General features: G+C 50.0%; 6 protein-coding genes across 6 annotated transcripts; 4 read left to right on the top strand and 2 right to left on the bottom strand.

Annotated features, from left to right (window-relative positions):
• Positions 1–200: 200 nt before the first annotated feature.
• On the top strand, positions 201–587 carry MRS44_015070 (uncharacterized protein; the record flags this gene model as incomplete). Its single annotated transcript, XM_046281642.2, has 1 exon — positions 201–587. The coding sequence occupies one exon, from the start codon at positions 201–203 to the stop codon at positions 585–587; it is 387 nt and encodes a 128-aa protein (XP_046126011.2).
• Positions 588–2,286: 1,699 nt separating this feature from the next.
• On the top strand, positions 2,287–6,405 carry MRS44_015069 (uncharacterized protein; the record flags this gene model as incomplete). Its single annotated transcript, XM_046271593.2, has 9 exons — positions 2,287–2,554; positions 3,371–4,267; positions 4,468–4,672; positions 5,017–5,093; positions 5,179–5,268; positions 5,559–5,835; positions 5,939–5,997; positions 6,056–6,289; positions 6,341–6,405. The coding sequence occupies 9 exons, from the start codon at positions 2,287–2,289 to the stop codon at positions 6,403–6,405; spliced, it is 2,172 nt and encodes a 723-aa protein (XP_046126010.2).
• A 124-nt stretch (positions 6,406–6,529) lies between these two features.
• On the bottom strand, positions 6,530–8,744 carry MRS44_015068 (uncharacterized protein; the record flags this gene model as incomplete). The annotated part of the gene is made up of 6 exons (XM_065619060.1): positions 6,530–6,611; positions 6,666–6,925; positions 7,078–7,319; positions 7,711–8,267; positions 8,313–8,435; positions 8,494–8,744. 6 exons carry the CDS (start codon positions 8,742–8,744, stop codon positions 6,530–6,532), a joined length of 1,515 nt encoding a protein of 504 aa, XP_065475132.1.
• A 2,108-nt stretch (positions 8,745–10,852) lies between these two features.
• Positions 10,853–12,112, top strand: MRS44_015067 (uncharacterized protein; the record flags this gene model as incomplete). Its single annotated transcript, XM_046279709.2, has 1 exon — positions 10,853–12,112. The coding sequence occupies one exon, from the start codon at positions 10,853–10,855 to the stop codon at positions 12,110–12,112; it is 1,260 nt and encodes a 419-aa protein (XP_046126008.2).
• A 674-nt stretch (positions 12,113–12,786) lies between these two features.
• MRS44_015066 (uncharacterized protein) lies at positions 12,787–14,394 on the bottom strand (the record flags this gene model as incomplete). Its single annotated transcript, XM_065619059.1, has 4 exons — positions 12,787–13,731; positions 13,772–13,829; positions 13,890–14,090; positions 14,147–14,394. The coding sequence occupies 4 exons, from the start codon at positions 14,392–14,394 to the stop codon at positions 12,787–12,789; spliced, it is 1,452 nt and encodes a 483-aa protein (XP_065475131.1).
• Positions 14,395–15,543: 1,149 nt separating this feature from the next.
• Positions 15,544–17,086, top strand: MRS44_015065 (uncharacterized protein; the record flags this gene model as incomplete). Its single annotated transcript, XM_065619058.1, has 3 exons — positions 15,544–15,661; positions 15,930–16,605; positions 16,660–17,086. The coding sequence occupies 3 exons, from the start codon at positions 15,544–15,546 to the stop codon at positions 17,084–17,086; spliced, it is 1,221 nt and encodes a 406-aa protein (XP_065475130.1).
• Between the last annotated feature and the right edge of the window lie 257 nt (positions 17,087–17,343).

Below are 17,343 nucleotides of genomic sequence, written 5' to 3'. Positions count from 1 at the left end.
GTGGAAGGGCGCGGTGGATCTCAGCCCAAAAGCAGCCAGCCTGTTTCATCGTGCGCACCATGTTTTCCTCCTCTGTTGTCCACTTTCCACCGGATGATCTCGTACCTGAAAGCGAAGCCTGAGGTGGTTCTCTGTCCTTCTCAGGGATGCGAGATAGATGCATGAGCATGTAGCTGATCAATAGCCTTGAGCAGATCCAGATGGTCAACCCGCAGCCAGAGCCCGGCACTGTATCACCGCCGCAGGTCCCACAGGAAGACGAGGATAACATCATCAACCAGAAGGTCCTGGTGGGAATGCTGCACGCCTTTGGATTCCAGCACACCACAGTCGTCTCGGACGGTGCCCAGGTGGTATTGAGACTAGGCACCGGACCCGACGCATTTGACCTGATTCTCATGGACATCAGCATGCCTGTCATAAATGGATACGAGGCAACAGTCGGCACCACGGCCGCCACGAGTTCCCGTGAGACCTTTCACCCGCCGAGCATTGCTTCTCTGCATTCTCGACTGGCGACACACATGCTGGAATCTAGACTACGGCAGAGCACAACGTTAAACTTTCGGTTCAAATGTGGGCCATGACCTGCCGCTTTTGCTCGGATGTTGCATCTTCTAATTCTGTTAGATATCCTGATTTCCAGTAGATAGACACCTGAAGCCAAAGCACGAAGAGGATCCGGATTTAGCTGGCCAACCAAGGCCTCTCAATATCAGATGCAGTCTCCACTGCCATCAAGGCCAAGTCTTAGCTCCCTTATAGCAAAAACCTTTACACGGCCCGACCGTTCAGTCGTTGTCTCTGACCCTCCAACTCTGGCTCTGGCTCTTGACTGACCAATCCCTCTCAGAAGGCGACCTGGGTCATGACGACACTATATAGTAAGAAGCGGAACTCGCTCAACCCCACACATCCGGACGGTCGGTGAACTCGTCGGGAGATCGGGGACTCGGGACGGGGTCTGTATGAGCAACCCCGATAACCTCTGCAACGGCCCTTATGACTGCATGGTTCTAAGTTTGAACGGCAGGCCGAATTTCCAATTAAGTTCTTAAAAGGCTCATGATGGTTCAACAAAGCCCTTTGCTTCACGATGTCTTGTGCTCACCTGTTTTGAGCATACTTGAACTGGAAGTACACCAGGTAACTCCCATTTGTTGTCAAACTCAAGCCCTTAGATGAGGCTGCGATTGAATTACAGAAAAGCATCGACAAGCTGCAACGGGCATCTCATAGCTCTACTCTCTGCCCTGTGTTGAGTTCCAGCTCCGGGAACCCGGACCCTGGGGAATGGTGTCGCCGCGCTTGACAGCCGGACGGGCTGTCTACCCGGAATAAGCTCACTAACGCTGATAGTGTGTGGGGAAATCATATGGTTGGTGGGGTCTGAAGCGGGGAAGCACCCCCGAGACATTAATGATGGTTGTGTGTGCCCGATAGACTTCCAGCTCATTTAGAGTATGGCATTGTGCAGTTGTCGACTTCTGTTAGAGGATGCCAACACAATATCGATGGCTTCAGACCAGTGAACATCAGGATCTTCTTCTCACGTGTGCTACAACCCACAAGGGTCTGTAATGTTAAATGGCATACAACACTCATCTGGCGTGGCGAATACCCTTCAAAGCAATTTTCCAGTGAGGGCACTCATCTCTTTGGCTGATATTTGGTGGCGAGGTAGAAGCGTTCCCACCTTTTACCATTACAGACCCCTCCTCTTCTGTTTAGCCCTTGTCTGTTAAAGGGGCACAAATACTGATTTTACCATTTAAGCTATTGGAGGAGTTTTGGACTGACCCAGACCCTCCAGAGACGGGCGCTTGGCCATCCGTTCCCATTGTCGGACCAACAGTCTGGCCGGAGGACCTCGTATCCGATAAGATGGTGGGGCACGGGAAGACTGATGGATCACGGGTTATTTTAGGTTGCGGTGAAGGCGGCATTGCGCTCAACGGCACTAACGAAAGAATGAGATGAACTGTGTCTCACTTGCGCGGAGAGATGACTTCGGAGGTGCAGGATGATTCTAAATATAGATGCAGAACTCAAGCTCAATTCACGGCAGATGGATAATTAACGGTCAATGACCATCTGAGGCGTATATATTAGAGGTATTTGTCTCTCTGCCTCATGGTCGTGTTTCCCCTATGTTGAAGCCTCTGTATCTGAGATACGAGCATCCTCCCTCTCGCGCTCTTCTTATTGGCAGTTAGCAGAGAGACCCGCCAAATTCTATATTCTACCTACCACAGCATTATCTTGTTGAACCATCCATCGGTCACCATGCTTCTCAAACACTTTCTCCTGGGCGCACTTCTTGCCCTGAGCTCCGTCGCTGCACTTCCCAACCCCGAAGCCGACCTTCAAGACGTCGAGGCCAGAGATGACAAGCACCAACCCCGCCGTTGCGGCAAGGACGCCAACCCTGATTCTATGGATAAGCATAAGTGCATCTGCAAGGACCAGGGCAAAGACTTCGATCCAGAACACAAGATATGCCGCTGCCCCAAGGACCAGAGGCCGGATCGTCACGATCCTCATAAGTGCGTTTGTAAGGACCGGGACAAGAAGTTGGTGATGGGGGTATGCGAATGCAAGGGAGACTTGAAGCCGAACAAACATGGCGAGTGCAAGTGTCCCAGGGGATCAGAGGCCGGATCGTCACAATCCTCATAAGTGCGTTTGTAAGGACCGGGACAAGAAGTTGGTGATGGGGGTATGTGAATGCAAGGGAGACTTGAAGCCGAACAAACATGGTGAGTGCCGGTGTCCCAAGGGCACCCGTCGGCACGGAGACAACTGCAAGCGTCACGGGTATTGATCATGACCAAAACTGATGATGAATGATATGGGCAATGGTTTCTTTTCACGTCCACTCTGCGCGAGCCAGCTTTGAGGCGTCGCGGTTACGATCCTTAGACAGTTATCCCTCTTCTTCTACTATGTATAGTTTACTCAGATTGGTCAAAAGCAAACAAATAACGGTATTTCACTTTGAATAACTGGTCCAATCTGATGTATATGCCCTGATAGGCCTGCTTGAAGGCCAATTTCTCCAAGTGTTCAGCATCCTATCCTCAGCAGCTGAAGCACGGTCTGTTAAATTGAGACTCTGCGATGTTAGTGGGATTCGATCTGAATAGCTAGTGTGCCTGAGGTTTTTGGTTCCTATTAAGCCTCCCCGTTGTAATGGCAAATTTAATCATCGCCTATACTGCCCTATATGTCTAGTATCTATTTGTTACTATTAGGTACTATCTTTCCTCTTAAGAAGAACAAAAGATTTCTAATTTTTATTTATAAGCATATTAATAATATATTTTAGGCTTAAATTAGCTCTTATTACTTAAAAAAAATATTAATTAAGTAATTGGCCAGTTCAATCCTCTAACGTGGCTCACGAAGCAGGCCAGCGACATCCTCGGCGACGTGTTCCAGCTGCCGGATTTGACCGGCTTGGTCGGTGCTATCACGACAGCGATCGGGAAAATTTTTGATGAAGAAGCAAGCAATATCGTTACATTGCTGACAGATGTTTTGAACAAGTTCACGGCCGTGTTCGACGGTCAAGTCAACGTGTTCGAAGCGCTCAGCCAATTACTGGGTGATGCATTCTGGACTCTCCTTGACGCTATCAAGATCGTCCTGACCAATGCCGTGGGGGCAATCCCGGAGATCATGACCGAATTGTGGAAGGTGATCAGCTCACCGATCAAGATCCCCATTATCTCGACGATCTGGAGTGTATTCATGGGCTCCGACACACCTCTAACGATCCTCAACGCCATGACCACCATTCCCTCCTGGGCACTGAACATTTACGCAGGCACTGTGTATGGCAAGATGCCCTTTGATCCGGAGGTGTTTGGTGACCCGACTACGTTGTTCCCTTCAGAGGATCAAGTCAAGTCTTGGCTTCAGCCTGGCTCTTCTCCTCGACACACACTCAAGACGAAATCCAGAGCCAGTCAAGGTGCCGGCAAAACGGCTTCGAAAGCAAACGTGGCATCAGTGATTAATCTGGCCCAAGATGTTGATGTTCTCAATGGCTTGAAACCGAAAGCTGATTCTGCGCTTCCTCGTGGCAAATCTGCTCCCTCTGCTGGCCCAGTTCATAACGAAGCTTCCACCATGGCATCCGTCTCCGGTGGGAGACCAGGATCAACTATCGAGAATCTGGCCTCGACCCCCCAAAACGGTTCGCCACCGGCTCCTACCATCACAGCCAAGCTAGATGGATTCCAAATTGCGAGATCCCCATGGCGTAATTACACACCGGCCCTCTGCTAACCCGCGCTTCAGTTGGACCTGGTATTGAGCACCCTCTGTCCTGTGGTCACTGGAGTTAGCTCTCTCATTGACATCTACTGCATAACTACCAACGCGGCAGCAGCTGGAAGTAAGTGGAGGACAACATCATTAACTAGGGAGAATTATCAAAGGCTGACATCTATAATCGTGCAGATGCTCAAGTGAACCGTGGTCCAGGTCCGAGACAAATCCCGGGCGCCAACAACGAGTTGCAATTCTGGAACCTAGATTATCAACGGTTCGAGGATCTGAACCAAGCGGCACCTGCGTTCTCCGAGACACTGCTGAAAGTTTTCCGTGGCCTGGTAGCCGGATTCGTTCTCCTATGCTGCATTTACAACTTTGTGATAGCTATTGCGTATGAAACCGGCGACTGGACAAAAAGCTGGAAGATAAAGCTGCGGTTGCCTTTTCGTTTTCTTACCCTTCCCTACCCATGAAAGTCGTTCCATTTAGCTCCCCCTCTTGCTAATCAGTTGCATTCTAGTATTGGGTGAAACTAGTTGGAGTAATCCTCCAAGCGTTTTGGGTCATTCCCATTTTCAGACCAATTTTGGTTTGGCCAGGATATGTTGCCGATATGGGATCCTTTCTACAGTTTGGCATTGGGTGCATCTTGCCCGGTTCTCCTAAGCAAGATATAATGGCGGCACTCAGTGCGACAACGTCATCCTTGTCTGCCCTATTTTGCTGCATTGCCAGGGCATTGGGCGAAGATCCAGAAGCAGCTGCTTTTGTATTTATCGCCTTCGGATTCGACGCCCAGAACGCACTCGCCTGTAAGACACACATACACATAGCCGTGCCCTAGAGAGGCATCTATACCCGCCCGCTCTTAACTCTACTAACTTGCAAAACTTATAGGTGGTCTTCTATATGGACTCATGACAGAGGATAGTCATTCTACTCCTAAGCAACAAACTAGTATCACCGCCGCCGCTAATGCTTACCGTAGTAAGGCAGCTGCGCTTTCCACTGATAATAATTCATCGCAGTACAAGCTTCCTAACCACCTGGATAGTATCTTTTTCAAGGCAGGGCTTTCATAAGACTTGGTTATTACTGCATTGTTAAATATGTCTCAGTGTTTTATAACACTGGGTTTTAATGTCGTTATATATTAATGACATCATAATTGCTATTGTGTCTGATGGCGTTTTTTAAAAGGGCTATTGAGAAGACTTGACCTAAAAGCACACATATGTCACATTCCTTCATTGGTCCCTCTCGATCAAACAAAATAGCTTCCTCTGGAAAACTCATCCTCGTCACTGGCACCAGCGACTTCATTGCCACCCATATCTTGGCAACCCAACAGCGAAATGGTTACTGTGTGCGAGGAGTTGTCTGGTCCCAAACCTCGGGCAACACGGCCCTCAAGAAGCTTTCTGAGAACTCGGATAAGCTCTCCGTAGTCATTGTTCATAATATGACTGCCTTGGGTGCTTTTGATGAAGCTGTCAAAAGTATGGATGGAGCACGTAAATTCCAACTGTCCAGTGCTCAACTTGCGCCTAAGATGTGGGTCTTACGATTCCAGTTAACGTCACTGACAACTTCTATGCGTCCAGGTTCTACACATCACAAATCCATTCACGCTCAACATTAACGACAATGGGACCAGGATCCTTGTTCCGGCAATCAAGGGAACCAATGCCCTCCTCGAGTCTCTTGCCGTTCATGGTATGGATGCCAAATGAATTGTCGTTACATCTCCATTCACAGCCACGTATATAACGAGAGTGTTGGGACGACGTCACCAATGGCTACGCCAAAGCTGCTGATGCTGGTACCGCTTACGTCGCGCCCAAGGCCTTGGCAGGGAAGGCTGCTTGGAAATGTATGAAGGAAGAAAAGCTACGTTTCGACCTCACCTCCGATGGTATTTGGCCCTCCGACACGTGCCCTATCCTTCTCGGCACTGAACGCCACCACCTGGGACACGAATCGCTTTATCTCTGGTGGACTGGAAGATGTTACTGACGCAATCTTCTGGAACTTTGTGTACGTCCGCGACCTTGCACAGGGCGCATTCAGGCAAGCGAGGTTCCCAAGGCCGGCAATGAGAGGTTCTTCATTGTTAGTATGTAGGCGATTTAGCTATTAGCAAACAGCTGATATGCTATGTTTATCTCGCTACATCCCCGAAGCTAATAAAAAGAAGGAACTTATTAGTTAGCTAAGGCAGAAATATACTAGCCCGAGAGGTTTTCCACTAATCATCGTCACCACTACCGATACTGCTGTTGCCGTAGACCTTGTCAAAGCCGACAGAGACACCGCTAAAGCTCAGGCCCCTGTACAGGTCGATGCGGCTGCTCTTTATCTTGTCATTCATCCACGCCACTTACTCAGTCTCCTGGTACACGACAATGTCCGTATCGAACGACTCATGGTGCCATTCCTTCTTTCGCTCCGAGCAACTTCTTGTTCCAAAGGATCTCGGGGATCTCGGTAGACGATATGTGCCCCTCGGTGCCCGCCCAGGGGCCGGGCAAGGCGTCCAAGTCGGTCCACGAGCCTGTGAACGTGCAGACAGGCCCTGTGAGCCAGCCTTGGAGATCTTGAAGCTTCGACCGTAGCTTGCAATTCCCACAAAGGTCTTGTTAGACTGGACGCAACCCTTTGTGATCATGGTCAGGGTTAGGTCTTGGTCTCGGTGATATTGATGTGCGACCGGAGGCAAGTGCCGTTTCCGCAACCGGGGCTTGACCACTTGTTCTCGTGTTCCTACTGGCCGTGAACATCCTAGGCCATGTATACGATGTAGTCGACCACTTTGGCGATGTCCTTGATGGGGAAACCCCGGAGATATCGGTACGATGATGGCGCGGCGATAAAGACGGACTTGTTGGGAAGACTGCGCTTGACCATCTTAAGGAACCCGAGGTAGTCCTTACCCTGGTTCAGGCTAGCGGACGGGATATCCGGGAGGTCCTCGACGGTAGGATACTCCCAGTCAAAGTCGATGCCGTCGAGGTTACCCCTGAGCCCGAAAGGCACCACTGATGCTCACCTATTATATGCCTTATATATGAGATTAAAGGAAGGGTAAGGGATAACTACCTAAAAGGGGAAAAACCTCATGAGGATAACAAACCCCCTTCCGTTTTCGGCAGAAAAAACCTCCTCCGGCGACATATCATCCCAACTATCCTAAACAGCGCCTCTGCCCTTTATGGGCAAGCAGCAAACACAGCTCCATAACACAGCGTAACATACAACGGTTAGTGAAGAGGCGCCCCCAGCAGGAATGAAACCTGCAGCCTCCAAAGAGCGATCACCCAGCTGTCACCACTCCGCCTTGGGGGTTACGGGCCATCTACAGGCCCCCTCAAGTAGTCGATTTGGGCCGAACCGTCCTTGTGTGAACCTGCCCATTCTGCTGTTCCTCACCGCCTGGCCAAGTGTTGGCATTGTCATGGGCCGTGATAGGTTTCCCCTCCTTCAACAACAAAACCCCAATCCAACCCACTGCCAATGTTGCCGTGCCCGCTACAGTTAGATACCACCAGGTTCCCGTCATCGCTTTGATAATGGCATCTCTACCGGCTGTTCCGCGCTCGTATGAGAGTTGAATTGAAAGGGAACCGAAAATTGCGTCTTTCTGAGACTTGAGTTCTGGTGGCGGGTGTTTTTCTAACAAAGACGGGAAATGACTCCTCCACATGGGGGTTGCTATGGTAGAGCCAACAGCCGAGCCAATCCAAGAAAATAGGAAAAGCAGAGCTACCCGCATTGACATGCTCTCGTCATTTGTGTCATTCAATACTGCGGCAATTTCCGAGGCTGCGAGGATGCCTGAAGACACAGACACCAAAACGTGGGTGCCGATTACGCCGGCGAATGATGAGCTAGGGAAACTATAATGGATCATCAAGCCAGTTCCTAGAGTAGTAATGGCAAACCCAATAGCGTTGACTACCTTGAAGCGATGAGTGTATTTAAGAACACTGCCATAATTAGCATTAGTGTGTGTGATTCGATGAAGCACCTACAGTCCCGTGATCACAGAAAACAGCGCCGACCCTATTTGATGGGTGTTGAGAATATAGCCGGCATGCTGAATACTTTGAAAGTGAACAACTTGTAGAAAGGAAGTGTAGTAAGACCACCACATGCTGTAATATGCGTTAGTCTCACGAGAAGCCCTCGCAGAAAGGGTGTAGAGGTACTGACTATAGACTGAGAGACTGGCCTCCCATACAGAGACAAGCACCCCACGCGGTGCGGTCTCGAAGAATATTGAAGTCAATGAATCTTCGAGGTGCGATGCGCCACTCGTATATGGCTAGAGCTAGGAGGCAGATGGCACCGATTACGATCATAGATATCGTACTCGATGACTCCCACGCTTTGATGGATTTGGTGGATAAGGAGAGCGGGAGAAGTATAAGGCCAATGCCGAAGCATGAAAGTAGAACGCCCATCACTGCATCTATGAGCTGATTGTCCACAACTCATTCATTGCCGGGAGGGATCTCACCATCGAGGTTTAGAACATGGAACCAGACTGTTGTCCAAATAGATGATTGCGTTTTCTTGTTTGGCGAAGACTTCTCATCTGATGCCAAACAATACCTTCTTTTCGTACCACATGAAATAAGAAAGGAGGACAGATGAGACTCCGGGGATGATGAGGGCTAAAGAGCCAAATCCCCACCGCCAGATGTTTGCATCATAGAAAGCTTGTGCAAGAGCAGGGCCTGCGAAAGGGGATACAAAATATGTGTATAGGCTGAGCCCGTATACTAATGAGCGTGTCCGTACAGTTACTTTATCCATAGCAAAGACACGAATCACATATATGACTCCATCAGAGCCAACGTAGTAGAGAATCTGTTAATCGGAGATGATCAGTATACCTAATCATACAACTTTAAGGGAATGGCCTCGTCCATACCTGGGCTGCTGCATAGGCTCTGACATTTGTGCAAGTTGCCATAATAATAAGCCCTGGATAGTCAGACACAGTTCTTTCACATATGCATGAATTCTGAGGGAGTACCTAGCACATCTAGCGTGATCATCGCCATGAGGCCCTGTGGGCGTCCATACAGGTCAATGATTCGCGACAAAGGCAGCTGCATCACGCCAGTCACGACTGACGACAGAAGGCTGGTTACTGGGAGAAGAGAATGCGAATTGAAGTCACTTGTGACGTATGGGGAGAGGGAGCTGACGACTGTCATCTGGAGAGAGTTGATCAGTAAGATTAGGAATGCCCTAGAACGATGTTAATTGATGCCGGCAGCAGACTTGGATTGAACGTCCTACCCGGTGATAACAAAAACAGTATACAAGGTCCCTCGTGAAGAAGAAGAATAGCTTTCCCTTTTCGTGGAAGAAGGTCCGTCCTGACGCGAGAGCTTAGTGGCTCGATTGGTGGATGTCTCCCGCAGGCCATCGACTACAGCTGGCTTCCCAGATCTTCCCTCAGCAGGCGAGGGGCCATTCGAGGGAGGAAGTAGATCTGTTTTACGCATGCTGGGCAGATAAAAGAGAAAACACTGAGAAATGTAACTTGATTGTGAGGCATGGAAACCAGAATCTGCGGGTGCTTTATAGCTGTATTAGCTGAGAATCTGATAAGATCTAAATCTCGACTGTCATAACCCTCAAAGTACGACTTGGCTGAAAGAGTTAATACGGCGTCAGATAATTCCGAGCTAAGCTGAATATGTTCTCCTTTATCTCCGTGGTGGGCCCAGCTCCACTTAGGAGCGGCATATTTCAAATTCTCCAGCCGTCTTCGGCTTCATTCCTGTTCCTAAACGAACCAGTACGAACGATTTCTCATGCATGAAAATTACCACCTTTGCTCAATTGTTGAAGACAAACTGCCTAAATCATGTCATTTCACGTGTTCAAGACGGAAAGGCTCGGTCCAAATCCTAAGCCGCCTGCCGAACGAGGGCGGCGACGTCGGACAAAGTCATGCACGTCATGCCGACAGCTCAAGGTCAGCTGTGACCGCAAGAAACCGTGCAGTCGATGCGTCTGGAGTCGAAGGGCTACAGAGTGCACGTACTGTGAATTTCCACATAAACCGACATCCAGTCAGCCAAGGAACTCGCCCATATCGACCTGTCAGGCTGAGCAGAGTTGGCCCGAATTCGACGTACAGCGGAAACCATCGCAGCACAACGATTCCCTTGAGGCGAACACCAAAGCTCTCCCAGAACGACTGCCCATTCCAGAATCAGTCGACATATGTGTCCCTTGGTACACCCCGAAGTCGGCCTTGCGTGGGGGGACACACTGGGATAGCATGTTACACCAGGCACGTGTATTCCACTCCTCCAAAATTACGACGTGGTGCCAAAAGATTACCTCGAGCTAATAAAAACTTTAGTTTAAAGACTATCTGCCTAACAACGAAGAGGCATCAATTCTGTTGAACGAGTACGTGGCGCATAGTGCCACCATGCAGGGAAGAGAGGACCATATCTGTCCACCAAATTTTCCCTTTACGTTTTTGGAAAGCGGTTCAACGCTATTGCGCTCAGACATTATTTCACGTCTTCCTAGTCGTCAAATGTGCGACTCACTGATTGAACGATACCTCCGAACGATCGAGGTGACACATTGCTTCTTCTATGTTCCTGCATTCAAAGAGGAACTTGACTCCTTCTGGAATAACCCTCATACTGCCAGCTATGAGTGGCTCGCTCAACTCTTCCTGATATTCGCTCTCGGGTACGCAGCAACTTCGCCTGAGGAACAGGTCTCCTTTCCCACTAAAAGTCGTGGCAACACACTACGGCAGTCGTTCCTCGGGACGGCAGAAGCATGCCTTGCAAAGACGCCATTCATGTTCCGCGCTGACATCATTTTGATCAGAGTCTTCTGTCTCATAATAGTCGCGAAACTGACTGGTGACTACTCATGCAGTGTTATCGACTCCTGCGGAACCCTCGCAGACATGGCAATTAGAGGATGCATGGAACTGGGTTTGAATAAGAATAACGGCAACTCTGGCACAGGGTCTCGGCTTGAGGAACGAATACGGACACGCCTCTGGACAGCAGCTGTATTCTTGAAAGTCCAGCAATCAGCCAACAGTGGCACACCTCTCCTTTTACGACAGGGTGATTTCGAAATCTCGATGATTGAAAGCTTTGATGTCGAGCAACCCTCTCGTTCATCGTATCGCCATGAAGACTCCATCTGCCACTTTTTTATTGCTAGGTCACTCGCTACAGCGATCGACGTTGTGTCAGCAGCCAATTCCAATGGGGAACGAGTGGCGTCTTGCACAATGATATTCCATGAAAGAGAGATCAGCAGGTTGCTGCACAAGGTGCAACAAGTTCGTGGTCCTAACGTGGACGAAAGATTTGGTTGGCAGCGGCTCCAAAAGCCTATGCTTGAAATTTGGCTACGGCGAATATTGTTCATCATTCATAAAAGCAGCATGCGCCTGTCGTTAGCCGTTGCAGGACTCGAAAGTCCTTGTGAGAAAAAGTTGCTCGGATCTGCGCTTGCTATCTTGGTATATCAACGTCAGATGCTGGAAGCTGTCGAATGTCCTGCCATGGTAATCCTGACGGGACTCTTCAAGCAAGATTTCTTCATAGCTGCTGTTGGTGCATGCGCGTACCTGAAGGACACAGAACGGCAGGAAGGCGATGATTCTCAAGAAGATTGGCATGTTGGGCATTCTGCGGCGTCAACGAGAGATACGATTCGGGATGCCCTGTATTGGTGCAAGGAATTATGGGCACGAGATATACACCGGTCAACATGTAACTTTTGGGCGCACCTGATCCTACAGAGATTGCTCGATAGGCTATAGGCGCACAATGTTGTCAATAGCGTCTGTTTTTCAACGCGCCGGAAAATTCCGAGATAATCACAAAACCCTGGGACATTGGAAGGGCGCCATTGATCAGACCACAATTTCATACTCAACAGTTCACAGACCGTCCAAATATATTCACGAAGCCCAAATTAACGAGCCATGAAGCTTTTAGCGATATAACACTAATCCAAGCTGACTTACGTTTGTAGAATTGGTTATTGGGGCTTCTAATTGTGCCTCGCCTTTTTCAGAAGATGTTAAAGTTGCTGAGGCGGCCCAGGGCATGGCATTATGGCTTCTGCTGGTGGTGACTCCCTAGGCCCCGTTACAACTGCCAACATAAACCAATCAGGTTACGGTTTACTACGTTGGGAACCTTGACCTTCATAGCTCGCTATACATGTACGTCAATTAAGGTTATTTATACGCAAGGTATTTTCATCATGCATTTACTGCTCTCCGCTCACGCCCGGCACATCATGCCACTCTCGGCGACGTTCCACGCCTCGCTACCAACACCCTTGAGAACGTAGAAGAGGTTACTAGGGTCCCACTTCCTCTTAATACTCAACAGCTTGGCATAATTGTCGCCAAAGAACGTCTTCTGCCAATTCGGCTGACGGAAATCCGCCTCATTCATATACGATCCACTTCCAGGAGTAACAGCCTCAATCAGCGGCATGAACTCCTCCGTCATCCTCTTTTTGAGCAGCCTCCATATCCTCCCACGGCTTGGTGTAATCCCAATCCGTGATAAGCTGGAGCTGCATCACCGCACTCCTCCAAGCGGGATGTACGGAGTTGGCGGGTGAGCCCTTGGCCTTGGTGTATTTGGCGACACTGCCGACGGCGAGGACGCCGTTGGGGGTGAGCTTGTTGAGGACATCTTGGAATTCTTCATTGTTGTTTTCGAGGACGGAGCGGGGGATGAGACGTCCGCCGAACTGGTAGCGGGCGACTTCAACGCCTCCTTGGGGGAGGGGACCCATGTAGCGGTCATAGTGATCCCGGTATGCGAGCTCACTGTAAGCAACGGGCAAGGTGATGCCGATCTCCTTGACCGCCTCTGTGAAGGGTGCAAGGACAACGTCCCGAACGTAAGCAGCAGTCGAATTCCACACAGTCAGAGGCTTCACGACTAGCATCTGCTGGTTATTGTAGAAGACCACCATGGCGCCCTTGTCTGTCATCTCCGGGAGCAGCTCGTAGAACTTCTTGACCACAGCCTGGAACTTCTCAGTCGTAGTCGTCGGTGCAAGAAGCTGGAAAGCCGCGCCGCCAACGTCCTGGGACTTGTAGGCACGAACAGTCATACTGACAACAACTCCAAAGGTACCACCGCCGCCTCCCGCGAGCGCCCAGTAAAGATCAGCATTCTTGCTAGGCGATGCAACGACTGTGCGTCCATCGGCAGTGACGACAGTGAAAGAAAGAGTCTGATCAGCACCAAGACCGAACTCAGTGCTCAAAGCGGAATGGCCACCTCCTTGGGTGAAGCCGCCAGCAAGGCCGACCGTTGCGCATTCACCGCTTACAACGGTAAAACCCTTCGCGTGGGCGGCCTCCAGAACTTCGTACCCGACGACGCCGGCGCCGATGGTAACGGCGGGGCCCTTGTAGTAATCATCAGACCACTCGCTGAACTCGATGGACTTGAGAGATTTGAGTCCAGATAGCGAGTGCGCCAGCGCCAGTGGAGCGTCCGAGGAAGCTGAGTTGACAAGTCAGTAATTATGTCGAGGAAACGTCAACAGTAGGTAGGGTGACTCACTCATGGCCAGTGTTGCGAATGACGACCCGGATGTTGTTGTCCTTGGCGAACCTCAACGCAGCGGCAACATCGGCGGTCTTCTTAACATCAACAGCATAGCTGACGTAGTTGCCGAGTGTGCAAGGTACCGCTCGGTCCGTGAAAGGATCGCAGCTCTGATTGGCGAAATATGTCTGCATGATCGAAGACGAAGAAGGAATACTGGTACTGGTTAGAACAATGCCAGTGTGTGTGGGGAATGGAGTGGTAGTCCGTACTGAGTCAAGGGGTTCTTCCATTGCGCTTGGAGCTTCGCGCAGGCCGCCTCATCGTATGTGGGATCATGGCATGGTGAGCCAATGGGCTCAGTCGCGACCAATTGCCCACCAACCGTAGAGTTCAGTGAAGCCCACGACTTCTTAGAGGGCCAGCATGAGTCTCCTGGCAAGCAGCGACATTTGCTGTAGGTAGCCGACGCCGATTGAGCAGCCGTGAGGACTGCCGTCAAGAGTAATGAAACCTTCATACTGAATGGAACCTTTGGAACAAATGAAGACGGCTTGGTTGAGGAAAGTCAATGTCAGCGGCGCTCTTAGCCACATTTAAGAATCTACTAACTTTGCTGTGGCTCTTCATATGCTCCTTTTCATGACGCCGAGGCTCGTGGCGCAGCTTGGTGTTCGGAGGATCTTCCGGAAGGCAACATATGCTCCGAAAGGGTGCATTTGTTGGTTCATGGCCGTTGTCTAATAGTCAACGGACAACTTCCCATACATGGTTACTCGCCGAGCTCTTACGCACCGTCGAATATAGGCATTTGGGGCTTGAGCTTCCTAATGCGGGGCTCGGAGTCCGGACTGTTCCCGATAGCGGCCTTCAGCGTTGTATTTTACCCCTGAAAGACCCATTCTACTACGACATCCCGGTGGCAATCCCTCGGATCGTGTCCACAAGCCGCGCACTTTTTCCCTGCAGGTTTAAGGAGCAGATTGATCTCGATTTAGGGGGATCTTGGGAGAAGGCAGATTTCTTCACGGACCAGCCGGAGGCCAAGCCAATAGCATCAGAGTGAAAGTAGCTGATATCGGGCCTTTGTCTTTTTTCGGCCATGAGCCCCAGTGTTCATGACTCGACCGTCGGTGGATAAAGAACCGTTGAATATTAGCTTTTAAGCTTATGAGACATTTAACTAACGGTTCTCTAGCAGCTCCCTCCCGAAGCCGTGACATACCTGCCAAGGCACTAAGAACCGTTCATGGCGGTGCAGATGGTGACCAATCGGTCGGGTGACATGCCAAGCCAAGGGGCAAGACTCGATTCTTGGTTTAGCCTGAGCAGCTAACATGTGCTCTGAGAGAGTGCTCGGACAGCTGAAAGGAACCGTTCTTGATTACCGACGGATGCTACATCCAACGGATGAAACGCTAATTGTCTCAGTGGAGACTGGAAAGTGTTGCAGCATCAGACAAGTCTGCATGTCTTAGGGCCGCTTGCGCTTCCACCGTCTTAGTCCCATCCTTAAGAGACGAGACGCCAAGAACGACTGAGGTTGCAGTTTAGCCACGTCTGCTGGGAAATGGAAGGTTTACAAAGTCTCCGTGCGTCCCGGCGTTGGTTCGTTCTTGATGGGTGATCGTCGCATGCCCAGAACAAGGCCCAGGTCGGTACCACAGCCATGGATCCTTCGCGTCGTCTGATCTTGATTTTTGGTTTCTTTCCTTCTGGCGGTATTGTCACCGGTCCAGGCGGAGGGCTTATCGTCTCCAAGCTTACCTGGTTATCCGGATTGTGCAGTGAGTAGTAATCGGGCCAGCTTTTGACGTACAAAGGTCATTGACAGCTTGAATCCAGGCAGGATGTATCTTCGGCGCTTTTGCAGGAGGCTTATGCGCCCCCCAAGAATCAGACATGTATTTGTACGAACGAAGTCTTCCAGCAGAATGTCACAGCCTGTGTCACGATGAATTGCACGATACCTGAGTCTTTTAAGTATGTTATTCAAGTGCATCCAGTCATACTATCTGCCGGTCGACGAACAGGTGCTAACATGAACCTTGTCAGCGACTCGAAACTCCAGCTTGACCAACTGCGGCGCTCCAGTCCGTGACCGATCGCAAGAATACGTCGTCCTCTCCAACGTCATGGCCGCTCTCGCCGGAGCCTTCGTCGTGATCCGGTTCTGCTACAAGATCTTCATCACGAGCGTCGACCTCGGTATCGACGATTGGTTTGTCCTAGCAACCATGATTGCCTGCATTCCCAGCGGTGTAATCACAAAATACGGAACCACGGCCAACGGTCTTGGAAAGGATATCTGGACTCTCACTGCCACTGAGATCACTCAAGTCCTCTCGTTCTTCTACATCATGGCATGGCTATACTTCCTGCAGACAACGCTCGTCAAGCTATCCATCATCACTTTCTACATGCGCATCTTTCCCGCCCGCGAAGTCCAGCGCGTGCTCTGGGCCACTTTCATCTTCACCAGCGTATGGGGCGTCGCGTTTATCTTCACGGCCATCTTTCAGTGCAAACCTATACCGTACTTCTGGAAACAGTGGGATGGACTGCATGAAGGCAGTTGCGCTGATGCGAATGCGATTTCGTGGTCGAATGCGTCTATGAGCATTGCTCTAGACTTATGGATTCTTGCTATTCCGCTGTGGCAGTTGCGCAGTTTGAAGCTTCACTGGAAGAAAAAGGCTGGCGTTGCGCTCATGTTTTGTGTTGGTACACTGTAATTCAGCCCAACTCATGAACAACGTGATTCCTGGTGCTAAAAGGTTCTTAGGGTTACGGTCGTTAGTATTATCCGACTCCAGTCGCTCGTGGTATTCGGCACATCGCCCAACAAGACGTGGGAATTCTACGACGTCTCCGTCTGGTCTACCATCGAGATCTGCGTTGGTATCATGTGCGCCTGTCTCCCGACAATCCGCATGGTCCTCGTCAAATTGTTCCCTGTCCTTGCTGGTACGACACAACGCAGCAAGGGCAATCATTACTATCAGTACGGAAGCGGTGTTCGCTCCAAGACGGCGGGAACTCAGCAGGGACGAACTGTCGGTACCGTTACTACTGACCGTCCGAACTCGGAGCAGGGGGCCGAGGGGTCTGGAATTGTCTTCCAGAAGAGTTATACGGTGCAGTATAGTGATAGCGATGAGATAAGTCTGGTGAATATGGCAAATTCGGATGGACCGGGGAAGAAGCGATAACGATTGGGTAAAGCGGAGGGGTTTCTTTTAAGTATTACCTAACTTATTGATATTTAGAGCGGTTAGATTTCCTATAGATTACGTAAACATTTCGTAAAGTCTTAGCACTCTGGACCACTGTTAACTATGCATAAGTGATTAAAGGAGAATGTTATAATAAGAGATATTTTAGTCTTGCTCAAGTAGGCATGGATTATTAATTACATTGCGCAGCTATGCTAGGTAAAGATAATTTATGAGAGAAAGAAAATATACTA

Source organism: Fusarium solani, assembly GCF_023522795.1.
Source record: "Fusarium solani strain SB1 chromosome Unknown bctg00000011, whole genome shotgun sequence".
Taxonomy (NCBI): Eukaryota; Fungi; Ascomycota; class Sordariomycetes; order Hypocreales; family Nectriaceae; genus Fusarium; species Fusarium solani.
Note: the sequence above shows the minus strand (reverse complement) of the source record. Positions and strands in the feature narration are given on the sequence as shown.